This window comes from Salvia splendens, chromosome 3 (genome assembly GCF_004379255.2).
Source record: "Salvia splendens isolate huo1 chromosome 3, SspV2, whole genome shotgun sequence".
NCBI lineage: Eukaryota > Viridiplantae > Streptophyta > Magnoliopsida > Lamiales > Lamiaceae > Salvia > Salvia splendens.
In genome coordinates this window covers 20,560,401-20,587,084 of record NC_056034.1, presented here as the reverse complement: position 1 = coordinate 20,587,084, position 26,684 = coordinate 20,560,401, and the positions used below count along the sequence as shown (strand labels likewise).

At 39.7% G+C, this 26,684-nt stretch overlaps 4 protein-coding genes across 4 annotated transcripts; 2 read left to right on the top strand and 2 right to left on the bottom strand.

Annotated features, from left to right (window-relative positions):
- The first annotated feature begins 8,296 nt into the window (after positions 1–8,296).
- Positions 8,297–10,793, top strand: LOC121794468 (putative late blight resistance protein homolog R1C-3). The gene is made up of 2 exons (XM_042192641.1): positions 8,297–8,676; positions 8,783–10,793. The coding sequence occupies exons 1-2, from the start codon at positions 8,367–8,369 to the stop codon at positions 9,829–9,831; spliced, it is 1,359 nt and encodes a 452-aa protein (XP_042048575.1). The 5' UTR covers positions 8,297–8,366; the 3' UTR covers positions 9,832–10,793.
- Positions 10,794–12,769: 1,976 nt separating this feature from the next.
- On the top strand, positions 12,770–15,625 carry LOC121795418. The gene is made up of 2 exons (XM_042193947.1): positions 12,770–13,511; positions 15,280–15,625. Exons 1-2 carry the CDS (start codon positions 12,847–12,849, stop codon positions 15,284–15,286), a joined length of 672 nt encoding a protein of 223 aa, XP_042049881.1. The 5' UTR covers positions 12,770–12,846; the 3' UTR covers positions 15,287–15,625.
- A 157-nt stretch (positions 15,626–15,782) lies between these two features.
- LOC121795419 (histone H2B.9-like) lies at positions 15,783–16,312 on the bottom strand. Its single transcript, XM_042193948.1, has one exon. The coding sequence runs from the start codon at positions 16,284–16,286 to the stop codon at positions 15,885–15,887; it is 402 nt and encodes a 133-aa protein (XP_042049882.1). The 5' UTR covers positions 16,287–16,312; the 3' UTR covers positions 15,783–15,884.
- Positions 16,313–20,096: 3,784 nt separating this feature from the next.
- On the bottom strand, positions 20,097–20,916 carry LOC121793455 (histone H2A-like). The gene is made up of 2 exons (XM_042191460.1): positions 20,605–20,916; positions 20,097–20,496 (listed from the first exon to the last, which is right to left on the bottom strand). The coding sequence occupies exons 1-2, from the start codon at positions 20,812–20,814 to the stop codon at positions 20,251–20,253; spliced, it is 456 nt and encodes a 151-aa protein (XP_042047394.1). The 5' UTR covers positions 20,815–20,916; the 3' UTR covers positions 20,097–20,250.
- Positions 20,917–26,684: the final 5,768 nt, after the last annotated feature.

Here is a 26,684-nt window from a genome sequence, read left to right as displayed (position 1 = left end):
GTGTACGCTAAGTGCTTGAAGGAGGGGAGATACGATTTGTGGAGTTAGCTTAGGGACATCTCCTTAGCTACTGACGGGGCACCCTGGCTTGTTGGAGGCGACTTCAACATCTTCTTGCTTGAGGAGGAGAGACAGGGTAGCACGACAGCCAGGCACGGAGAGATGATGGACTTCGCTGATGCAGTCGCGGACTGCCAGCTTCTAGACCCAGGCTTTGATGGCCCACCATTCACCTGGACGAGGAATGGGCTCTGGGAGAGGTTGGATATAGTCCTTCTAGGAGAACACTGGACTACCGTCTTTGCAGCTACTAGAGTGACTCATTTGCCTAGGATCTCTTCAGATCATGCCCCTTTGCTTATGCGGTGTTAGCTCACTACTCAGATTCTGAGGCCTTCCTTTAGGTTTCAGAACATGTGGGTTCGTCATCACATTTTCAGGGATGAGATTGCTAGAGTGTGGGTGGCGGAAAAGGGTTTCTTCAATATGCTTAATTTTCAGTTCAAACTCAGCAGAGTCAAGAGTTTTCTCAAAGGATGGAACAGAGAGGTCTTTGGGAACATCTTCGAGAGGCTGAGGGAGGCAGAGGAGGCAGTTACCGTTACACAGGCGACTTACGACGGGGATCCCACAGGAGCCCATAGGAGTGAGCTCAGCCGATGCACCGCCCTCTATGTACCTCGCACTAGGATGGAAGAGGATTTCTGGAAGCAAAAGGTTGCCATTCGATGGGCGGCAGAAGGCGAAAGGAATTCCAAATTCTTCCATGGGTGGGTACGACAGAAGCGGGTGAAATCCCGGATTCACGCCATTCAGAGGAGGATATCAGACAGTCTGCGGTTGGCTTCTTCCAGCAGCTGCTCACGACAGACGTTGAGCACTTGGAGCAGCCAGACCTTGATCTCTTGCGCAGTCTCCCATAGTCTGTGGACCGCGAGGGCCTCTGTACAGTCCCCGACTCGGATGAGGTGAGAGCGGCGGTCTTTGGCATTAGTGGAGACAGTGCTTCAGGACCGGATGGTTTCTCGTCCCTGTTCTTCCAGCACTGTTGGGACATTGTGGGAGCAGAGGTGGTAGCAGCAGTGAAGGACTTCTTCTTAGGAGCTCCTATGCCACGCAGCTTCACAGCCACGACCATCATTCTCTTGTCGAAGAAGGTAAGCCCGGTGACCTGGGCGGAGTACAGGCCGATTAGCCTTTGCAATGTGACCAACAAGATCTTGACATCGCGTTTGGCGCCGCTGCTACCTCTAGTTCTGGCGCCAAACCAGAGCGGTTTTGTCAAAGGTCGATTGCTTAGTGATAATGTGCTCCTGGCTCATGAATTGTTTCCATGCTGGTCGTGCTTTTATTTCTCCATACTCTCCGCATGATGTCTTATCTGGCATCGTCTCACTGATATTAGGGGTCAGGTGCATGGTCTCATTAGATGGTCCATCGGCGAAGGGCGGATTAGTTTCTGGGATGACGTGTGGGTCGGGGATCGCCCCCTTAGGACCTACTGTCCGCCTGGGACTGACCTTCCTGCCGCTGAGGTCTCTAGGTTTTGGCATGATTATACTTGGCATGTTGAAAAACTGCATGATTATTTGGCTTTGTATGGTGTGTCTCTATATGTTTTGGATATTATCAGGGTTGTTCCGATTGAGGTGGGCAGGCGAGATGTGATGCGATGGAGTCTGACTGGTAATGGCGAGTTCTCGACGGCCTCAACTTGGGAGCTCATCCGGACACGGTCCCCTAGACATTTCGGACTTCGCATGGTTTGGAATGCTGGGCTGACCCCGACTATCTCTATCTTCATCTGGCGCCTCCTCCTCCAGAGGGTCCCTGTTGAGTGTTATGTTCAGACTCGTGGTATCTCTCTCGCATCCAAGTGTCTGTGTTGTGTCTCTTCTTTTTCAGTCGAGTCGCTTCAGCATTTGTTTGTATCGATTCCGTTGGCGAGATCTGTTTGGGACTATTTCGATGGCTGGTTCCCTTATATTAGCACACACATTCACATGTGCACCGATATTGCACTTAGATTAGGTTTTTGGTGGAGGTCCTCTCACAGGGCTTCCACCTTACACAATAGTTTTATTATTCCCTGCTTGGTATATTGGTTCATTTGGACGGAGAGGAATAGTTGCAAGCACCGCAGCATTTCTTTTCGTCCATCCCATGTTATTTGGCAGGTGATACGGCATTTGCGGACTTTGGTGGCGGCGGGTGTGCTAGTTCCCCTTCATTGGCGCGGTTGCACCCCGACTATCGACTTCATGCCTTCAGTTCCTCCTCGCCGGTGAGTTCTGAGGTCCTTGAGTGTGCTTTGGCATCCACCTGACGATCCTTGGGTGAAGCTGAACACAGATGGGGCTTTTTCTACCTCGACGGAACAGGCTGGTGGTGGGGGAGTGGTTCGTGGTTCAGACGGCTCTCTCTTGAGGGCCTTTTGCACGCCCCATGTAGCTGCGTCGGCCTTCGAGGCAGAGCTTCTTGCTCTTCTTCATGGGTTGATGATGGCTATGGAGTTCTCATCACAGGTTTGGGTCGAGATGGATGCAGCAGCAGTGGTCGCAGTGTTCACTTCAGGATGCGGTGGAGCGGCGGACGTGAGACATCACATGGCTCGCATCTGCATCTTGCTCTTACAGCTGCAGGTTATGTTCTCTCACATCCACCGAGAGGGTAACTGGGCAGCCGACTTTCTTGCAGGTAGGGGGTTCAGACCCCTGCCATCACTTTCTATGATGCAGACACAACGCCTCGATTTTTGAAGTCCCTTGTGAGGATGGACCAGTTGGGCTATCCAAACTTCAGATTCATATATCGAGATGAATGATTACTACATTTTGTTATGGTTTTTTATTTGTATTTTCTTGTTTTTGCTTTGGGCTTCGCCATCTCTTGGTCATCACCCATGTTATTATCATATTTTCATTCCTTTATTTAGATGGATTGTACCCGGTCTGTGGGGATATCCTAGGTGTTATGTTAGTGGTTTATATATGTATTCATTTTCAGAACCAAGTCACTTTTGGGCTTGGTCACTGTATGATACTATTTTGTCTTTGATATAGACAGGTTGGGGGTCCGCCTAACCCCTCGCCGTGATGGTGTTTGAAAAAAAAACCCCAGCCATTTATTTCAATTTTTGCTTAATTTTTTTAGTACATTTTGGTTTAATTTTCGTTTTTGTGTTGATGAAAATTTTTGCAGGTTTCTGGACTCTCGCCAGCGACCGCTGCAGTGTCCGCAGCGGCCCGCTGGCCACCTTATGGAACGATTCTGACGCTTCGCCGCGACCACTGGTGGACATCCAGTGACCGCTGCCCAAATTCAGTTTCTAGCGTGATTTTTCGAATTTTTTCGAATTTTCACCCCGTCCAGCCACTACGCGAAAAATTTTCGAGGTACGTTTTCCTTTTAGTAGTTTACTCACCTCCCTACCGACTCTACAAATTTATTTTACACTTTATTGTAAATAAGTTTGGGGGGATGAAGTGGTGGACCGTGAGTCTAGGTGTTTAGTTTTTAGGGTTTTAGTTAAAGTTTTTGTTTTAAAATCCCAAAGGTGAATCCATGTCATGAACTTAAAACACGCACGCTTAGGGACACATTAGACCGAGTTGCCAATGATATGAAGATGGTTTGCTGAAAAGGTGCATAATTAGTGAATTGCTTGTTCGCCTTGAATCATGCTTATACCTTGTGAGATTTGAGCCTAATTTCTTTCTTGTGTGATTTATCTGCATTTATGTATATGTTTCTAGAACTTACTCCTAGTCTGCCTAAGTTTACATAGTGTTTAAGTTGATTTAGGAGGATGTTAGGCCATCTTTTCTTAGCAACTTTTATTCCCAAATTTTCGACCCTCTCAAAAATATTTCCCTTTAGAGCCAACTTTTGAGCCTTTAAGCCTATTCTTTGGAAGCTAAATAAATGGGGACAAATCCTTGGATTAGTATAGTTTTTATTTATCTTTTGTAAAGGAATTAGAGAAATAAGGAAGAAAGTATAAAAAGTAGTGTGCTTAATGTAGAAAAGTGGAAGTTGTGAAATAGAAAATTTCAAAATGTGTGCTTGATGTATAAAGGATGCTTATAAAAAAAGAAAAAGAAAAGTTGTGAAAGGTTGTAAAAGAAAAGAAAAATCAAAGGGTTGGAAGTGAGTTGAAGGAGAAAAATAAGTGTTAAAAGTGTCTTGGGTTTTTAGAAAAGTGGAGTCATTTTAACTCTACTTGGGATATTTTTATTTTGAGTCACTATTTAGCTAAATATTCCTCACCTACCAAAGAGCCTACATTACAACAAAAACTAAAGACCTTTCGGACTTTTGATGCTTAATCACATCTAATAGAGGAGGGATTAGACTTTGAGCAAGCCTATGGTAAACTTTGCATGATGCATGATTTGAGTGTTTATACACTTAACCTTTATACAATTTGAGAGTGAGAGAAAGAATCACTTCCTATCTTTGGAAGTTTGGCACATGTGAGTGCATGAATTCAAGGTGTTCCACGAGTTAGTAATGAAAGTGTACTAATAAGCCTTCTTTGATTTGATTGCGTTAATACATGCTTGATCTGTCTTTTCCATACTTTGAGGCAATTATGACGTCTAGTCCTTATGCATTCCGTGCGTTTATTTTGTGTCTTTATTGTTTTGTTCGAGGACAAACAAAAATTTAAGTTTGAGGGAGTTGATACGCTTGGATTTTGCATTGTTTTAATGCCTTTATTTGGTCTATTTTTTAAGTCAAAATCACAATTCATGTCCATATTTTGCATATTTTCTCTATTTTGGTATTTTGACGTGTTTTTGTGAGATTTGTGCATATTTGAGCCTAAAAGGACAGCAAAAGGTTGAAGTTGGAAATTTGGAGCTTTCGAGATGCCCAGCAGTCCGTTGCAACACGCACAGCGACCGCTGGGGCCCAACGACCACTGAGCCAGTAGCGATCCGCTCCGGAGAAAGTTGTGCTGAAACAAAGAACACGCCCAGCGACCGTTAGGGAGTGCGCAGCGACCACTCCAAGAGTTTACGAAGCTACGGGATTATTCACAACGACCGCTGCAACATAGTGTAGCGACCGCTATCCAAGAGGCATAGCCTACGGATCAATGTGCAGCGACTACTAGCCAAGGTGCAGCGCCCGCTGCAAAAACGCGGTGCACGAATTTGACCTACTTTCTCCCCAAGATTTACCAAACTTATCCATCTTTTACCTTATTTCATGTTGCTTGATTTTTCCTCTATAAATATCCCCTCAAACCTCTTCATTAGTATCTTCTTTTTGCCTTATAATTCTAGAGCATAAATTTGAGAGAGTTCTTCATTGTGCAAGAGGTTGAAGAAGGAATCAAGAGAATATCAGGGCTACAAGGATTCAACCTTTGGGTTTTATTGCTTTAGTTTTATGTTCACTTTATTTTCCCTTCATTCTATGTTTTTAGATTATTCAATTATGTGTAACTAAATTCATAGGATTCTAGGGATGTGTTAGTAACGACTTTGGTTATACAATTCCGTTTTGCTATTTAATATCCGTTTTATTATTACTTCGTTTCTTCCCTAAGTTGTTCCATAATACTTCACGTTTGAGTGACACATTCTGTGATAATTAAATATAACTTGCTACATAATCGTGAGAGGAGGTTGGCGAGTTAGATCCACTTCGTAGACACTACAATTAGCTTCCCTTAAAACGGCACTGTTAATTGAGAGTGGGGACTTTTCAAGGGTCTTAGGAGCTTTTAGGAGTTACGGATCTAGGATTGACAACCCTAGTGTTAGTAATCTACGCTTGTGCCCCATGGGCAAAACTTATGTGACTTGTTCTATCGAAGTATAAAATGTGCTAGGGTATTGTAGTTGGAATTTGTATAACCATAACTGTGAACGCACATCCCTGAAATTCTCTTATCTCTCATATTTTACCTCTTTAATTATTTGCAATTAGTTGTTTATTTGTTTTCAAGTTGTTTTTAATTTTCAAAATCTCCAAAACTTTTAGTTTTTCAAATAGTGAACGAAACTTAGTAGAAGGTAGTCAATCTGTGATTGTTTTCCCTGTGTTCGATATCCGGTACTGACCTTTAGCTATATTATATATACTCTGTATACTTGCAGGTTTATTTAGTCCTAATAAAAAGTGCATCATCGGCCCTACTCGAACTGTGAGTGAATCACGTTATAGTTTTACCGGGCTAGAAATTTTCAACCATAACTCTCTAAATGTTACGGTCTAGTTGGATTAATCCACGAGTTGCAAAGTATAGTGACATTCCTAGTTGATGCATCGGCCATCGATTTTTAAGAAGAAGACCGGATCTTCCCAAATCTTGCAAAGCCTTTAACGATGATCGCAAGTAAATTTTACGTGAGAGACTCAAGCAGTATTTGCATTATGTGACAAAGTTCAATTAATTCATTAATGTTTGGTTCAAATTTTAAATGTCACATTACATGCACGAGTATTTATTTTTTAATATAACATGATGTAAGCAAACTGGCTTTGGATATTTGAACAAGCATCACCTGAGTTTAAAATGTAGAATATGTAACCTGTCAGTTCATGATGATCAGTAAATAAACCCTATCTTATGCCATGTTTAAACTAAACAACCTTGATTAGTTTTATGTAAAAAATAATTTAAACTCATGTGGATCTGAATGAGTTGTTTTTCTTTCACAAGGTCCCTAACCCTTTCAAAACACAATACTACTACATTTTTCGAGGTAATTACATATTTCATATAAAATGTTTTACCTTTGTTTCAATTTAGTACAAAAAATATTAAGTTTACATATTTGATACAAAAAGTTTACTTAGTGTTCCAAAATAATACATTCCGTTAAGTCCCTACTAACACCGTTACTTCCAATTACATCATACATACAAAAAGTTTCATCAATGTTTAAAATTTATACAAATTTTAAATTAAAATTTTCCATTAATTATTTCAAACACAGTTATTTTTATTACTCGCAAAAATGAAAAACACATAGAAAAAAATCACCACTCTTCACCATCAAATTAGCAAATTGAATCTTATTGTCGAAGCTTTCTCATATGACAATGGAGAATACAACTGAAAAGATATTGAATCTTTTTTGTAAAAGTTAAATATTGACTTATTGACTGTTTGAAGCTCAAATTAGTCATTTTGGAAAGATGAAATATGGTCTTATTTTATATTGTGCTCCATAAAGAATACAATAAAAAATTAGAGTATATTAGAGTATATTTCATACAAAAAGTTTACTTAGTGTTCCAAAATAATACATTCCGTTACGTCCCTACTAACACTGTTACTTCCAATTACATCATACATACAAAAAGTTTCATCAATGTTTAAAATTTGTACAAATTTTAAATTAAAATTTTCCATTAATTATTTTAAACACAGTTATTTTTATTACTCGCAAAAATGAAAAACACATAGAAAAAAATCACCACTCTTCACCATCAAATTAGCAAATTGAATCTTATTGTCGAAGCTTTCTCATATGACAATGGAGAATACAACTGAAAAGATATTGAATCTTTTTTGTAAAAGTTAAATATTGACTTATTGACTGTTTGAAGCTCAAATTAGTCATTTTGGAAAGATGAAATATGGTCTTATTTTATATTGTGCTCCATAAAGAATACAATAAAATATTAGAGTATATTGAGAGATAGAATTTTTGTAAACCACGCTCAATTGCTAGAAGAATTGATATTGACTGTTATTTTTTTAGAGTGCTTAGTTATATTAAATCTCTAATTATTCTTTTATTATGATGATAAGTTGGACAGATCATAAACTAAATAACAGTGTTTAAAATATTTAAAGGAATGTAGTATTAAGTTAAAACATTAATATAACTTTTTGTATGAAATATGTAAACTTAATACTCTTTGTACTAAATTGAAATAAAAGTAAAACATTTTATATGAAACATGTAATTACCCCACAATTTTCAGTAAAGTTTATTATTTTGATGATAACAAATTTTAACAACGACGTTAGTTTTTGCATAACTTTTGATGTTTTTGGATTTTATAAATTTGGCACGAGAAACATAATTCATTAAAGCCGTCTATAACTAATTTATATTATCCTTTTTGAAGTGGCCAATTAATTCATTCTTATTGTGAACGATTATTTTAAACTCAATTTGCCTCAATTATTTGAAATCCATGCCAACCCAATTTTGGATTATCTAATTTTTCAATTGGTTGTTAGACAAAATAATTAAATAACTTAAATTAAGTAAGACTAATCTACAATACTATTCATCAAAAATTAGTTTTTTAGTTTCTTTTCTTTGCAAACATAGTCTTCTTCACCTTGCTAGTCTTTGAGAAACCACCTCTGTGAATTGAGATTGAGTGAAATGGCTGCCTATGGAGCTCTAGTTTCGCTTATGTATATTATAGATCAAATTCAAACACATCCACGCCCTCCTATTTCCATTGACCAAAATCAGGTTGAATCTCTCACTCAACTAATTAGTTCCTTGCAAAAATTTCTTGAAATCTATTATCCCCAACGTGGCTACACTGAAGAAGAAGATGAGTGGGAGAGTTGCATTGCTGAAGCAGCTTACCATGCTGAAGATGTGATCGAGTCATATATTGTGGATCAAATTCGTGCTCGGTTAAAAATTGATGTACAACACATCATCTCCTTTCAATTCTATCAAGGTCTTGTTGATTGCCTAAAGCCTTGTACACAAAATCATGATTTTGGTTTTCAAGTTACTTGCTACTAATCCCATAATTTTATAATCAAGTTATTTATTTTCAACAGGCCTGCAGAAGGTGATAGAAGACATGAATTTGATCAAGATTGAGATTGAAGAGAAGGTGGTTGTCCAAGATCAGCTTCACGTCATGAAGTCGGTGAATCCTGCTGCAGGCTCGTCTAGATCTACTTCGACTCGTAAGAATGTCACCATGATCGGTTTCGATGATGTCTTATTGCAAATGCTGGACAAGGTCACTGGAGGAGGACTCAATCTCCAAATTCTCCCCATCGTTGGAATGGGCGGGATAGGCAAGACCACCCTTGCTCAGATTACCTATGTAAGTCCACTTGTCCACTATCATTTTGATATCCGTGCTTGGTCTACAATTTCTCAAGAGTATAATGCACGAGAAATTCTTGGACAAGTTCTTGGTCAAGTAGACAAGGGGAACGAGGTTGATTTGAGTGAAGATGAACAAGGATTACATTTGTACCAATATTTGATAGGTAGGAGGTATTTTATTGTGATGGATGATATGTGGAACATAGAAGCATGGGATCAAGTAAGGAGATTCTTCCCGAATAATAAAAATGGGAGTAGAATAGTAGTGACGACAAGGCTATCAAACTTGGCATCTCAATTTAACTACTCGAATGGTCTTCATTTGAAATTTTTGGATGAGTATGCTAGTTGGGACCCATTTTGCAAAACTGTGTTCGGGGAAGAAGCTTGTCCTCTTGAGTTGGAGGACGTTGGGCAAAAGATAGTGAAAGGCTGTAAGGGACTTCGGCTGTCAGTTGTTGTAATAGGGGGGCTTTTATCAAAATCTGGACGTACAAAAGAAAGTTGGGGATTGTTTGAAAAAAATTTAAGTTCAATTGTAAATTTGGAGGAAAATCGAAGTTGCTTGCAAGTATTATACATGAATTATAATAATTTGCCGGTTTATTTAAAACCATGTTTTCTCTGTATGGGAACATATGTTGAAGATGCTGTGATTCCAGTCTCTTACCTCGTACCATTTTTTGTTGCTATGGGATACGTAAAACCAATTATTGGCAAGTGTTTGGAAGAGATATATAGTAGAAGAGTATGTAGAAGAACTTGTTGATAGAAATATGCTTATGGTTGAAAAATACAACCGTTGTGGGAAACTCAAATCGTACAAAATGCATGACCTGTTGAGGGATGTGTGTTTGAGAGAAGCTCGGAAATTGAAGTTTCTATGCGTGTTGGAAGCGCATAGCATTCCACAGGGCATACATTCTTATCGCCGTATTGTTCAAGTTCTGAAATCTGCATCTCTTGTTCGTTCTTTTGCTGGTAGAGCTTCAAAGAACTTGAGCGAGTTAACTCGCGTCTTCTTCGTATCGATGTTGATGAGTATGGATTGTTGCCTCCACAAGCTCGATACATCCATTGGGTGCGAGAAGTGAGCTTTCCGCATTCCCTCAAGAAGTTGACATTACAATGCACCAATCTTCCTTGGGATGATATGAAGATTGAAATAGGTTCATTGCCCCTTCTTCAAGTTCTCAAGCTAAAAAAGAATTCAAGTGGGAAACAGTGGAAGGCCAATTCTTGTTGATTAAGAATTGTGATATAGAGTGTTGGATCACAGACAACACCCACTTTTCACGCCTTGAGCACCTTCATCTTCGCTATGTACAAAGGTTGAGGGAGATTCCTTCATGCATGGGAGACATACCAACACTTCACTCAATTAAGTTGAAAGGTTGTAGTGCTTTTGTGGAGAACTCAGCTGAAATAATAAAGCTAGAACAAGAGGAACTCGGCAATGAAGAGCTTCAAATCATTAAAGTTCCCACAAATCCAAGAAACTCTTTTATCGGTAATCCAAGACTATCGGAATGTGCTGAAAATAATCGTCGCGTCTTCGAATTATGTTAGTAATGCATAATGTAACATCCTAGAAATAGCCTTGGTTGAAATTTATTGTTCCTACCGAGCATTTGGCGAACTAGAATTTTTCTGTAATCAATTTAACTCCGTAAATAGTCCAAGTAATTATATTAATTTGAATTAAAGAGTATTAAGTATTATGCATTGTAAGATTACTGGTAATCGTGTCATTACTATCTCTTACCCAATTCCCTTGTAGAAATAAATAAATAAATATTCACGAGTTAGAAAAGGAACAAATTACCATCAACAGTTGTATTGTGAAACTATATTAATGCACTCCCGTTGTACCAAGTTAGATGTACACGTTACTTTTTAGTTTATCTCATAAAAAATACTTCATCCTTCCACGAATAGGAGTCACGTTTTTCCATTTTAGTCTGTCCGCGAATAGAAGTCTGTGTTCATTTATACTACTATAAATGTTAATAGGTCTCACAGTCCACTAACTCATTTTTACTCACATTTCATTTAAAACTAATAAATACAAGTGGGGTCCATATGCCACTAACTTTTCCACCCACTTTTCTTAACATTTCTTAAAACATGTGTCGGAAAGAAATGAGACTCCTATTTACGGAAGGAGGAGTTATCACGTTTCATTTATTGGAAAAAGTTAATTCAACTTATTATATAAAAATATGCTATTTTTTACTCTACACTTAACACACACGGTAATGTATCTTCTAAAAAAATCTCAGTGACATCTATGTTAAGACGGAGGAGTATATAATATTGAGTATACATCATTAATTATTTATTATCTTTAACACACAAAGTGCTGTATATTCTAAAGTTCGGATCCGTACGCAATTATCTCCCAATAAAATTGTTTAGTGAAACATATATCATATACGGATAGCACCATTAGTGACTTAAGAGATAGTATTTGGTGAAAAACATCAATAATATATTTCATATAGGTGACCTTTTTTGTCGGGAAATAATTATGAAACAAATCCAAAATTTATAGTTTTTCGGCTGATTTTTGGAGTCGCAGGACTCAAATTTAATCAACTTCATGACGTAGTATTTTCATTTCACAAGATTATAGTATTTGAGTATGTGAAAGTGTTCTCAATATAATACTCCCACCGTCCCATAATAAAAATCACATTTTGTCATTTCGGTCTGTCCCTCAATAAGAGTCACATTTACTTTTATCATAAATGGTAAGTAGGTCACATGTTCTACTGACTCACTTCATTCACATTTTATTATAAAATCATTATAAAAAATGGACCTAATATTCCACTAACTTTTCCTACTTACTATTCTTTATATTTTTTAAAATTCGTGCAAACAACAAATGTGACTCCGGTAATAGGACATAAGGAGTAGTTGGTTTCACATTCAATTTGTTAATTTTAGGCTAAATCCAATGTCGTGTGGGCTGAATGGACGAGAATTGCAATCCGAGCATCCCATGGGCTTTTACATGCGGCCCACTCAATAAATAGTGTAATTGTAAGTAGTTTATCTATGCTATGCATGAAAAATGATCCTTGAATTACAAGATAGTAAATGTTTGTTATCTGTTCTTTGTTTATAATGATATTTACTATTTGATTAAACGGCAAATGTAGGAGACCAATTTTAGACTTTAAAATACAATTGACCATTAATTTTTTCACATAACATTAAATATGGAATAAAATATAATAGTATTGTTTATAATCAAAAGCTATCATCTGACACCAAAAGTTTTTTTTTGAGCAAATATATATATGATCAATTTGATCTTTAGTCCAAATTTTAATTTAATAAGTCCAATTCTTCCATATTTTATTCTTCCTATTTGTGACACAGTTTCAGGTCAATCTTTAACCACATCAAAACAGATTATTATAACTCGTATTCCAAGTTATCAATAATGGACGAATTCATCGTGGCTCTAAGGAAATAATATCTTATAAATGAGAGACGAATTCAATTGATCATAATCAAACGCAATCACTTTGATAAAAAGAGAAAAAAATTAAAACTCACATCACTACATCAGGCCTCAGGGTAGGCTAGAACTCGAATTGAAGGAAAAAATATTTTATTGTGTAAATTTATAATAGAATTAAAAATAAATAATGTACTACTCCATTTTTCATATAAATATCTTCCTCAGACGACGGTCTATCGCAAAGTACCGAAAACTAAAACCCCAAACCCCTTTCCAAAACCCACCCCTCCCACCTTCAATCCAATAGACATGAACGGCAGCGGCGGCAGTGGCTTCGACTTCAACTCCTCCACCGCCACCCCCAACTTCGATAACCTGCTGCTCCAGTCCCTCATGTCCCGCCTCCAACTCCGCTCCCCGACGCCCAATCCCGCGCCTCCCTCCTCTGCCGCCAAATCCCTCGAAGACCTCCTCTTCTCCGATTTGCTCCTCAACCTCTCCGAATCCGAATCCGATTCGGAAATCGACGACTCATCTTCCTCCTCCAAAACGCAATTAGCGAAGGAAGAATCCAAGCTCGAGAAAAACATCGTCCGTACCATTCTCAGCGGCGAAATCGAGAAACTCAAACCTAACTCAGGCCAGGCTACTGCAATCGGAGAGCACCATATCTGCGTCGGTTTTCAGGAGGAGACTGGTTCCGATTATCGGGTTTGGGAGTGGCACGGGCATATTATGTTGTTTGATGAGGAGAATGGCTACACTCCGGAGTATATATACGGCAATTACTTCGAAAGGCTTGTCGCGCCAAAGAGGAAATTGAACAAGATTGTGAAGATGGGGAGTGGCGGAGATGACGACCGTGAGAAAGACAAGGTGGGGAATGTAGGGTTGAAGGAGCTTATTGAAGGTGGAAATTCAGGGAGTGGACGAGTTCTTCATCGGAATTTAAATGCCAATTCTGAGCCGCCGAGGTTTGTATGAGATGAACACTTGTTTTCCGTTATCATGTGTTCTGTTTTATGCTGGAAGATGCACATGATTGAGCTCGTAGTAATGGTTGTAGTGATATAGTAAGCCGTTTGTTGATGCATGCTTGTTTGCTCAATGCTTGCCAGTAAGGTAGTTATTAATTACGAGACACGCTTCAACTTTTCGTGCGACCATTTCTTGACATAGAGATGTTTTACATAGGGTTTATACCAGCTACCAACCCTTTGCAATCATGTACCAATTTGATTATATTTATTAGGTGTGTATTTCGTACATTTATCTAGTCCGTCTTAAGTGTTCTTTGTTCAGTAGTTGAATTGATTTTAGGAGTTCTTGGTTGTTGGCTGCAATACATCTTTATCTATGCAGTCATTTGATTGATCTAATCGCACTTAGACGGTCATAAAAGAAAAAAATCAGCCAGGTAAAGTGCTGGATGAGAAACGATCTAAAAGATTCATTACATCACAGCTTTCACTCGGAAATCTAGTTTGGTATTCATCTAAGTATGATGTGCATAATAATGATTTCCTAGTCTTAGGGGATGGGTGACAAGGTGGTCTATGTAGTAATTTTCTAGAATTTGAAACTGATATGGAACCGGCTCAGTGAGTATTACACTAGGTGCATGAAATGCTCGCAAAGCAGTTTGAGGGTTATGAAACTTTCTTAGAAGGATGTTATTCGAACAGTAATGATCATTCTAGTAGACTAGTAGTTTTCCTTTGTTGGATATTAAGGTGTAAAAATAAGGCAAGATGCCAAGTGGATTATCATGAACATTTTGCACCAGATATTGCTTGGGCAGGGCGTCTTCTGTGGTTTGGGTTCCTTTCATTTCTGTGAATAAAAGTGTTACTGTCCTGCTTTTAATGCCAGTGCAACTGGTACTTCATCCTTAACTCTATTGGAAGTTGGAACCATGCTGTAGGATTAGTTACTTCATCCTTACTGGAAAATTGCTTACTTATTTATACTCCCTCCAACTCACTACAAGTGATTGATATTAATTTTTTGGTTGTCCCACTACAGGTGATCAATATCCATTTTTAGCAAAAAAATAACACTTTTTTCTCTCCTACTTTATTTTCGCTTTACTTCTCTATTTTATTCTCTTTCCACTCAACTCAATAAATATCATTTTATTAAATCTCATTAACGAAAGATATGCATCACTTGTAGTGGGACGGAGGGAGTATAAACAATAGGTTATCTTAATTGATTTCCTTGCGAACCATCTGCCGGGTGGATTTACATCCATAGTTTAAAAACTGGATTCAGATGTAAATGGCATAACTAATTTTGAGGTAGCTAAAATGCAAATTTGCCTTCTTTTAAGTACAAACGACCTTTGTGCAGTTGTCACTTACATGACCATAGTTAGCCAGTCAAGTCGATGTGCATTCATACAGTCCTTGACATCTTCTCGTATGGGGAATTTGTACAAATCACATAACTAGGATTCCAACAATTTCTTGAATGTTAACTGTTGTCATGTTTCTAATTTCCAGACTGATATACTCCACTTCTGAGATATGTGGAAAGAGGAGCAAAGTAATCATGACCGTTATATGGAAATTAGAAAGGACTTCTTATACAAATGCACAATATCTCTGTGGATGAGATTTCCTGAACTCCGCATGCATGCAATTTCATGCCTTTTTGTTTAATAGCTGGGCACGTAGCTGTGTTTCAGAAGCTTATTTGCGGTTGCCTAATGTTCAATGTTGCATTTTACATCAATGGCAGGTTCTAGGTAGGAGATCGATAAAAATCAGAATCATGACCGTTATATGGAAAAGAAGAGGGAAGCAACGGATTAGTTTCATTGTGGTGAAGTTTTGTGCTTTGTCTTCGTTGAGTTTGTGTCGCCAATTGGATGCTTCTGGAGACGGGTACTTTCTGACATTTTATTGTTTTTACAGTACAAGAGTAGCAGAAACCAGATGCTATTACTTTTAGACCATGTTTAATTTGCTTTGCTGATGGCATGTGGCTTTTCGAATACTATATTGCGGTCTCATCTATGTAATAATTTCATAAATAAATGCTTGAATTTGTTGGAATGCAATGGCTCATCACATTATATCATAAATCATCTCCTCATTAGCTTTCAGTGTGTTTATGATGTACACAGCATGTGTCATCTACGCTTTCAATAAAAGCTATGAATACTTGATTTGTTTTCCTTTACCTTGACGCCATGTTCGTAGTATCAACCCAATCAAAACCAGAACATATAGAATTCCACGTAATCCGAAATTAATTTTATTAGGAATGTCATTTTTGGAAATCCAGAATGTTGATATATAATCCATGGCATGAATGATATGAAGAGAGTAAAAATGAGGAGGCTAGGAGCTAGTGAATTTGGTGACGGCCTTGGTTCCCTCGGAGACAGCATGTTTGGCGAGCTCGCCGGGCAGGACGAGCCTGACGGCGGTCTGGATCTCGCGCGAGGTGATGGTAGGCTTCTTGTTATAGCGGGCGAGACGCGAGGACTCCATGGCAAGCTTCTCGAAGATGTCGTTGATGAAGCTGTTCATGATCCCCATGGCCTTGCTGGAGATGCCAATGTCCGGGTGCACCTGCTTTAGCACCTTGAATATGTAGATCTTGTACGTCTCCGTGCTCTTCTTCACTTTCTTCTTCTTCTTCCCGACCTCCCCACCGCCCTCCTTCGCCCCAACGCTCTTCTCCGGCCGCGGTGGTTTCTTCTCCGCCGTAGCTGGTTTCTTCTCCGCCTTTGGCGCCATTTCAGGATACTTGTGGGGATGATTGATTTCAGGGGAAAGCAGTTAGTTGATTTCGTTGCAGAGCTGCTGGGTTTATTTATAGAGAGAGGCTTCAATATCTGCCATACGGAATTACATTCTATTTAAGATCCGTTTCTTTGGGTCCTTTGGGTCTATTGTCCATTCACTTCGCCTACAATTCCGATCAAAATGCAATTTCTAATTTAAGAAATGCATTTGGTTTTCATAGAGTTACATTTACATCTTTGAAAATTATAGACAAGACTAACTCAAAAACGATAATTATTAACTCTCAAGGAAAAGCAGTAATCCCTCCGTCTCATAATAGATGGCATAGTTGGAGAATGACACGTAATTTTAGGAGATATTGTTTTATGTGTTAGGTGAAGAGAGAAAAAATAATATATTTATATTAATGTGGAATAGAACTTTTTTCCAAAAAATGAAATGCGACATCTTTTGTGGGACAAACTAAAAAGGAAAGTGTAACATCTATTATGGGACAGAGAGAGTATATAATAAAGCCAAGGAGAATCGTATGGTGATGCTTATACTACGTCATATCATTCGAATTTGTAATTTTTATGAATGTTTTGAAAAGTTGTTGCTAAACGAATCGGAATGGTAATACTCTCTCCTTACCAACTAAGTTGATTTGTATTCTTTTACGATTACCAACTAAGATGAGTCATTTTCCTTTTTGACTAAAAATAGAATATCTAATCATTTTTACTTTACTTTCTCTCTTGTTTTACTCTCGGTGGTCTCTTCTACTTATTCTCTCTTTTATTTTATTCTATCTTCCTTAAATCTATTTAATAGTCTAATTTTTAATTTTCATGCTTAAAAGAATTGTCTCAACTTAGTTAGGACAGAGTAAGTATATATATAAATGTGTGAAAAGGTGCTGATTTTGTTAGTATTAGGAAATACTCTCTCCATCCCATTTAAGGGAAAATATTTCTAGTTTGACACGAGATTTTATGTAGTGTTGTTTTATAAATAAAAGTAAAGAGATTGGTCTTTCTATATGGGGTGAAATATTTTAAAAAGAAAATTGTTTTATTTAGAATGGAACGGAGGAATAAGAAACTGTGAGGCTTTAAGTAAAGTTGCACCAGCCGCATCATCTTAGTGATATTATGAAAAAAGAATTATACGTCCCAAAAATGCACAAGTATGAAATAAAAACATTTCTCGAGAAACTAGTCAACAACATTTATTGAACTGTTATATGTTAACATATATAAACTTTTAACAATTCTCTATTTGGAATTTATATTAGGAAATTGAAACTACTTATCGAACCAAAGAGTCGCTTGATATAATCGTGTTGTGAATGTGATACTCCCTCCGTCCAGAACGGTTTTGTCACGGTGGTTCCTAAAAAGCAGTATAACTTTTAAATTTTAGAATAGTTAAATAATACATTATCCCTAAATAATATTTTATTTATAACTTATGCGATTACACTACACTATTAATAATGTGGAGTCCACACTCCACTATCACTACTTATACTAATATTTATCTTCATTTTTCTTACTTTACTAATTATACATAAAATCCGTGTCGAATCAAATATTCATACTTTTCAGGGACGGAGGAAGTAGTATACTTGTGTGATTAATCTCAGAGCAGCACTGCAAAAGCTCATTACCCAAACCCATTATCGTTCCATATTTCTAGTCCGCCCTGCTCCGATGTCTTTTTGTTCGGGCCTCAAAGACGAAATGTCCTTATAAGCATCCTTTGGTCACGTTTGTCCTCTTTCTCTCTAAAATTCGGATTTTCTAAGTCTCATTCCCCCTCTGATTTATTGTTTGACCTCACATGTCAACGACTACGATACTTGGATTTGAAGTCCGACAGGCTAAAGGAGTTTGAAAAGTGTTTTTTTGTGATATTGAGAACTGTTACCAATCGAATTATATTTTTTTTGAAGTTCTGTGTGGTTGTTTCATGTCAAAATCTATCGTGTGTGATCTTGTGTTGGTGATTTTGAGTCTTTTGTGTTGTAAAATACTACCACCTCTGTATTTTAACAATAGAAACTATTTCCATTTTTGGTCGTCTCTCTTCAAAATAGAAATTTTAGAATCTTTCTATTTTTGGACATGGACCCCACAATCCACTAATACTACTTTCACTACTTTTTCTTTTCCTCTTTCTTACTTTATTATTTTTCCATTCTCTTTCTTACTTTACTAATTTTTCTCTCTTACCTTACCAACTGTGCATTAAACCTCATGCCGTTTCAAATGTTTCTATTTTTCAAATATCGAGGTAGTATGTGACTGTACAATTCTGAGCCTGCTACACTACTTTACTTTGATCACAGGAGGTGTTTGGTTTTCCTTTTAGGAGGATTAAATGCATCAATACAATCAATTTCTATCGTTTAAAGGCCATTCCTTTAGTTATGCTAACTAGTTTAAGAAAATAGGAAAGTTGAATTACCTAAAAGACAAATCAAACACAAGAAATTGAACTCCATAAATGATAATGGTCAAATCAAACATTTGTTATGTAACATGAATGCCATGAAAATAGAAACTTTAACAAGAGTTATTCTTTTTGTAATGAAATAAAAAAGCCTAACCAAACACCCAAACACCTCCTTATTCGTATATAGACATGCACAAACCGAACTGAACTGGCGGTTAACCGCTTGTTCATAATCCGGAACCGGCGAGGCGGTTACGAACCGCCGGACGGTTTGGTTCAGATTCAAGAATTTGAGAATCCGGAACCACCGTTCAATGGTTCAAAGTAGGTTTCAGGCTAGGGTGCAGGCTTTTCATGTGTAGTGTTGCAGAAAAATGGTCAGAAACTGTGGACTGAACCGGAGGTTTTGATCAGAAACCGTGGACTGGGACTCCTATTTGCGAACGAACTAAAATAAAAAAACAAGACTCATATTTGCGGACGGAGGGAATAACTTGTAGTCTTATTGAAATTTTAAATTTTATTTATGCGTCTTTTGTAATAAATAAATACCAAAAAAACAAAAAAAAATTGAACCGTTGGACCGGATCAAAACCGGCTGTTTTTTTGAACCGAAACAACTTGCCGGCCCGGTTCAGGTTCAAGATTTTTCTGAACCGTGAACCGGCAATTCCAGGACAGAACCAGAATTGCTAGTTTTTGAACAGTGTGCAGGTGTATTCGTATAGATCTTTGCATGTATTACCATGTTGTAAAGCTTTGTAGCCTTTATTGGTTGTATCTTGATCTCAACTTATTCACGATGGGTAAATAGTAAGCCAAATTCCTCTCGCCTAAACACTACTCTTTCGATAATACTGGTTATACGGATATACTCTCTAATTCCAACATCAGGTTCTTTTGTAAACATATGAATCAACAAGAAGAACTACATATTAGAAATGGACCACTCACCCCTTAAAAGGCCTCATAAGGGGGAGGGTTATCCACACTTATATAGATTAGATGGGATCTTCACCAAGTCGATATTGCCCCCTCACGTGTGAGCCGGAAAGGACATCGGTCTTCCATCACGTGGGTAGGCAATGCAAGAGAAACCATCATCGATGTGGGCCGGAAAGGACATCGGTCTTCCACTAGTGAGGTAGATAAGAGATAAAGAGAAAATCATCATCGACTTGGGCCCGCTCTGATACCATATTAGAAATGGGTCACTCACCCCTTAAAATGTCTCATAAGGGGGAAAGTTATCCACACTTATATAGATTAGATGGGATCTTCACCGAGTCCATGTGAGACAGAATTTAGAGAATTTAACATTACAAAAATATGCGTTAACATAGTTGTTAAACAGTTGCAAAATATTGAGTGAAATGCTTAGAAAAGATATGGAGTATTTGCTGAGTCATGGCAAACCAGGATACAACTACAATTATAAACACATCCAATCCTACATACCACCAAAACAGAAAATCAACCTCCCAATCCCCAAAAAAACATGACATATCAACGAAAACTAAGCAGCGGCCTTCTTAGGTGACTTGCCAGCCTTGGACGGCGACTTCTCAGCGGCCCTAGCCTTCTCCGACTTCTTCGGAAGGAGCACCGGGTTAATGTTCGGCAGCACTCCGCCGTGCGCAATCGTCACTCCGGCGAGCAGCTTTCCGAGCTCCTCATCATTCCTCACCGCCAGCAGCACGTGCCTCGGAATTATCCTGTTTTTCTTGTTGTCCCTCGCCGCGTTCCCTGCCAATTCCAACACCTGAAAAAAAAACCCCTAATTTCAATATCCAACATAAAACCTAAAATGTAGATTGGCTGAATTAGGGATAAATGTATGAGGAAGAGGAAGAGAGAGAGAGTGGAGCACCTCAGCTGCGAGGTACTCAAGCACAGCAGCCATATAAACGGGGGCACCGGAACCCACCCGCTGGGCGTAGCGGCCCTTTTTGAGATAGCGACCGATCCTTCCGACGGGGAACTGGAGGCCAGCCTTGACGGACCGGGAGACCGCCTTCTTCTTTGGACCGCCGCCCTTCCGGCCACCAGCTCCCTTCTTCAATTTACCTCCAGCTTCCATTTCTTGGAGCCACTAGAATGTAATCGGCGAATTCGAAGAACAAAAATGTGATTATGCGAAGGTAGAGCGAGATGCGGTGCGAGTCAAATTTACTTGGAGCTGCTGTTGGTTTAAGTAGCAGAGTGGGATCGAGATGAGATGAAAAGGGGGGAAATTTTGGAGCGTCGGATTATATTTATCAACGGCATAAAATAAAGAGGGGGGCGATCCGCACGACTTGAACTGGACCAATCAAATGTTGCTCTTACGGCAAACACGATGGGATGAGCGTTTGTTGGGAGCATCCGCAGGACGGCGTCCGTGCCGCTGGCGCAGTAACCCCCTGTCCGCTGATGTGCTCTTGCCGCCAGCACGGTGCTGCTCGATGCATTGAGCACGTCCGTGTCCCTGAGTAGGCGACGTGGCGCGTTTCTATTCGCCAACGGATTAGCCGTTGGATTTTCTATTGCTTTTTTTAATCAAAATAATACCAAAAATTTAAAAATATATGTTTTTTCGATTCCCAAAAATATAGTCATTTTATTGCCCCTTTTTTTAAAAAAAAAAATTTAATATCAAAATCATTTATAAATACACACATTCATCATCCATTTTTCAAATCAAATTATCTCTTATTCATATTTTTTCATACAATTCATCTACATCTTCCTCTCTCACTCAAACCCTCTCTAAAAATTCAAAAATGGATTTCAACGATATCATTACGGAAGCGGAGCGCGAAGAACAAGAATAATATGAACAATATCGTGCCGACTATGAAGCCTATGTCGCCGCCGCTACCCCCGGCCCTCCTCCTCGACCAACTAGATCAAATCACCGCTACGTCCCTCGTGACCGGGAGGGAGCCCACAAAAGGCTCGTTGCCGACTATTTTTTCGATCAGCCGCGGTTTCTGGAAGATTACTTTCGGCGCCGTTTTCACATGTCAAAACGGTTTATTATGCGTATTATCAACACATTGTCTGCCCGTGTTGAATACTTTCAATCACGTACAGATGCAACCGGTCGACAAAGTCTCTCGGCGTTGCAGAAGTGTACTTGTGCCTTCCGACAACTTGGTACTGGGCAAACGGCTGACCTCTTCGATGAGTATTTGCATGTGGGTGAGTCAACTAGAATCCTATACCTCAAAAATTTTTGCGACGGCGTTCGTTCCGCTTTCGGTGAGGAATTCCTTCGGGCACCCACCACCGAAGATTGTCAGCAGTTGTTTCATCTTCACGAAATAGTTCACGGTTTTCCCGGTATGCTTGCCAGCATTGACTGCATGCATTGAAAGTGGAATAATTGTCTGAATGCTTGGAGGGGGCAACACTTAAGTGGCCACAAAGGCGGCGGCCCAACGCTTATCCTTGAAGCGGTCGCCGACTACCGCCTATGGATTTGACATGCATATTTCGGTGTTACCGGATCTAACAACGACTTGAACGTGCTCTATTCTTCACCACTCTTCAATGATGTTTTGAATGGTGTAGCACCGGTCAACAAAAATGCATACCACATGGGTTACTATCTCTCCGATGGTATCTACCCAAGGTGGTCGACTTTCGTGAAGACGCTCAGCAATCAGCAAGACCTGAGATGGATTCTTTATTCACAGCGTCAAGAGTCTGCTCGGAAAGACGTCGAAAGAGCTTTTGGGATCCTTCAAGGCCGATTCAACATTGTGAACGCTCCGTCTCGGTTGTGGTACATTAAGAATATCGCCGACATCATGTACATGTGTATTATCTTGCACAACATGATTATAGTTGACGAAGGACCGAGGGTGACTAACTTTTACGACGAGGATGAAGCCGGAAGCTCAACCGCGAGGTCTCTCCCACGCCGAGGTGTGCATACGACGGTGCGTGAGAGGATCGAAACACGACACACAATGCGCGATACCAGAGCCCACATTGAGCTACAAGAAGACCTAATCAAACACATTTGGGCAAAATTCAGCCACGAGTAGTGGGTTTTCAAAATTTTATTAATTTAATTATGTCATTTTTAATTTTTAGGACTTTAATTATTTAATTTTGAATTTTTAGGATTTTAATTATGTAATTTTTAATTTTTTAGTAATTTGTAATAGTATTTTGCGTATTTTTTATGCATTTTAATATGTGGAAATGTTTTTATTTTAAATTGAATAATAGAATGGTGGGACCCTTGAACATATCCTTGCGGAAGAGCATGTATGTGGGTGTTGTGCTATTGGGGAAGAGCATGGAGTAAAAAATGAATAAAAGTGGGTCTGGGCCCACTTCCATGCTCTTTGGCAAGAGCGTGGATGGGGATGCTCTTAGTTTCATTCCTTTAAAAGTGAGCTTCTCTTTAGAGCAATATTCATAACAAGGCACCGATCAACGCTTATTGCGGGGAGACCGTAGATCAGAGAACGCTGCCCAAGTGGGCGTTGTCGAGAGCGATCGCCGCGTGCTTAAACACCAACAATGGTGTGACGGACAATTAAAATGAATCATAGAGATCGTGATGTGAAAATTGAGATGAACGGAAGATGAAATGCTAAAGTTACAATAGGAAATTGTCATATTTCTATTTTAATAAATGGTGGGTGGGGTACATTAAATTTGAATAATATCAAATCAATACAAGGAGTTAGAGATGCCCACGGTTCCGGAACTGGCGGTTACGGTTCGGTTTAGGAAATTGTTGAACCAGAACCGAACTGAGAAGGTGTTTCGCGGTTACAGTTTCGGTTCCAAAACCGGTGGTTACGGTTCGAAACCGCCAGTTTTCCGGCAGATTTTTACGGTTTTCACGGTTTCGAGTCACCGGTTTCCAGCGGTTTTTGGCGGTTTCGGCTCGGTTTCACGGTTTTTCGCGGTTCCGGTCTAGAACCCAAGGCTTCGGCACGGTTTCGGTTTCGGAATTTTGGAACTCGAACCAAACCACGATTCCAAAAGTGACGGTTTCGGTTCGATTTAAATTCCACAGTTTCGCGGTTAACTACTCGAACCGAAAACCTTGGGCATCTCTAGAATGTAGTACTAAATTTCCATATTGATATAAATTAAAAAAACGACAAAAGTTATCCAGTTGCAGCTAAATCGGCAACCTTCAAATCAACTGAAATATCGCCTCTAACTCTACGCTTTTTTTAGCCGTCGAAATCGAGAATTTCGTGCTTCGCCCGACTGGCTTTCAGATTATCCGACTATCTTTCTCTCCAACATACCCAACAACCCCGTGTTACGATCACAAATTGTAGAAGGAAGATCGCCGGCCGACGCTTCGTGGGAGTTGCCGACGGGATTATGGCAAAGGTTCTCGTGGTTCCTTGTGGACAAGGAACCCTAAGAGGGGGGTATTGTTGCATGCATGATTATAATAAAGTGATCCACATGCATGCAACTTAGGCACGCACAACATGCATGCTGCAATTGTGTTAAGTTGTGACGTGGCATTAGTAAGAGGTAATGGCCGGCCAATGAGAGCGAGGCAATGACGTGTTATGGACCAATGAGAGCGAGGCATGTGGAAGACAACTAAAGCGGGAAGAGAGGCGAGCTAAGATGATGAGTATAAAAGTGTAGTTGCTGCTCTTATTTTGGATTTGTCGTTGATTGTGTAGTGTTAAGCTGTGAGCTTCGGAGCTTAGGTCGTGGACCGAGAGTTCTTCTTCGTTCATTCCTTCTTATCGTGTAATCTTGTTGTTGATTCAATAAAACGTTCTTTCTTTTGATCATTCACGGGTTGAGGCTGCGTTTTATCGTTGAGATCGAGTATGCGAGCTAAGACAGGGAAGTTGCGAAGAAAAATCGTAACAAATGGTATCTAGAGCCAACGTTCCTCGGAAAATGACGTCGGCGACGCGATTGACGGAGGAGGAGGAGATAGAGTTGGAATGGGAGAGTGTATGGGAGAGGATTAAGGACAGGATGGAAGCATCATTCTGCAAAATCAAGCGAGAACAAAAGGCTGATTTCGATGCATTGAAGAAAGCAATTCTAGATCTAAGCATCTCGAGCCAAGGCCGATCGATGGAGACAACGGATGCGAGTTCCGGCAATTGCAAATCACAATTGGAGCTTCCTAAATTCGTCGACGATCGGGATTTTCACAAATCAATTGATGTTGATCGAGCAATTGCTGATGAAGATCTAATGGAGCAACATAGCAGTGAGAGTTATGAAGAAATGGATATAGATTTGAAGATCGGAGTGGAGGATTGCATAAGAGTGTCGACGGAAATTGAGGATATTGAATTTTTGAGGAGTGATACTCAACATGATGAAGTGATTGGTGGTAAGATGGGGAAACAATTTGATATTGAGGTGGAGAGTGCAGCGATGTGGCAACCGAGGCCCATTGTTCATTTTGAGCTGAGATTTGGTGTTGATGCAAGGGCTGTTGAGAGGTTAGATCATGGAACCATGAATGGAATTGAATATGTGCAGCACATTGTTGCATTTTCATGTTACAGAACTTGTTCACAAGCAAAGGAATTTAAGGAAACTGAACGCCTGCCAATTGCTCGACGAAATGCCTCACTGAGAGAGCTTGCTGTCGCCTTGAAGGTGGTGACAAATTTGATGAGGCTGTCAATTCGATTTCCTAAACCTATGGTGAAGATGAAGATTATGAAGTTTGCTAGTATAGTTGGCTATGAAGAAGAGGAAGAAGAAGAGATTAAAATGTCAGCGATCGTGTGTGGCAAGAGGTCCTACTTCGAGGACATCGACGCCGGGGCGTCTTCACCGGCCGCTGCATCGCTGCCAGCTTACAAGAAGCTCCGATGTTCTTCTTCCACGTCGCCGGTTCGGTTCACGTACTCTCCGCCGGTACACACTAGTTCGGTTGATCAGCTCAAGGATTTGTTTCCTGAACTGGAAATCCAGCTTTTAGAGAAAGCTCTGGAAGAGTCTGTCAATGACTTGGATTTGGCTATAAAGAAACTTCATGAGTTTTGTCGTGGACATGTGAATGAGAAGATTGACACAACTGAAGAAAATGCAACCATGGAAAAAGTTGCATCACAAACCAGTGGGGATTCAGTTCCTTTGCAGGAGCCTCAAACTCAAAACAATCTGCCGGCAGATGGTGCAGAATGGGTGGATTTATTTGTGAGGGAGATGATGAGTGCTACTAGTATAGATGATGCAAGATTCCGAGCAGCCAGCATACTGGAGAGTTTGGAGAAATCTATCAGCCCTCGGGCCTGTGCTGAGGCAGCTCAAAACTCTTATAAGGAAAATTTGATGCTGAAGGAACATATCGAGGTTCTTCTCCGGGATAATGCCATCCTCAAACGTGGTGTAGCCATCCAGTACGAGATTCCTAAGCCAACTGTAAAGATGAAACATGAGAGGCTTGGTTCGGAGATTCCTAAGCCAAGTGTAAAATTGAAGGTATGGGAAGGTAAAGCACGAGAAGCTTGGCTCCATGATTCCTTGTGGACAAGGAATCTTAAGGGGGAGGGATTGTTACGATCACAAATTGTAGAAGGAAGATCGCCGGCCGACGCTTCGTGGGAGTTGCCGACGGGATTATGGCAAAGGTTCTCGTGGTTCCTTGTGGACAAGGAACCCTAAGAGGGGGGTATTGTTGCATGCATGATTATAATAAAGTGATCCACATGCATGCAACTTAGGCACGCACAACATGCATGCTGCAATTGTGTTAAGTTGTGACGTGGCATTAGTAAGAGGTAATGGCCGGCCAATGAGAGCGAGGCAATGACGTGTTATGGACCAATGAGAGCGAGGCATGTGGAAGACAACTAAAGCGGGAAGAGAGGCGAGCTAAGATGATGAGTATAAAAGTGTAGTTGCTGCTCTTATTTTGGATTTGTCGTTGATTGTGTAGTGTTAAGCTGTGAGCTTCGGAGCTTAGGTCGTGGACCGAGAGTTCTTCTTCGTTCA

What these genes read in the sequence shown, in the direction of transcription:
- LOC121795418 (XM_042193947.1), top strand. Translation starts at nt 12,847, where the DNA reads ATGAACGGCAGCGGCGGCAGTGGCTTCGACTTCAACTCCTCCACCGCC.
- LOC121795419 (XM_042193948.1), bottom strand. Translation starts at nt 16,286, where the DNA reads ATGGCGCCAAAGGCGGAGAAGAAACCAGCTACGGCGGAGAAGAAACCA.
- LOC121793455 (XM_042191460.1), bottom strand. Translation starts at nt 20,814, where the DNA reads ATGGAAGCTGGAGGTAAATTGAAGAAGGGAGCTGGTGGCCGGAAGGGC. An exon ending in TTGAGTACCTCGCAGCTGAG is followed by an intron (nt 20,497 to 20,604) that starts GTGCTCCACTCT and finishes TTTTTTTTTCAG; the next exon opens with GTGTTGGAATTGGCAGGGAA.
- LOC121794468 (XM_042192641.1), top strand. Translation starts at nt 8,367, where the DNA reads ATGGCTGCCTATGGAGCTCTAGTTTCGCTTATGTATATTATAGATCAA. An exon ending in CTCCTTTCAATTCTATCAAG is followed by an intron (nt 8,677 to 8,782) that starts GTCTTGTTGATT and finishes TATTTTCAACAG; the next exon opens with GCCTGCAGAAGGTGATAGAA.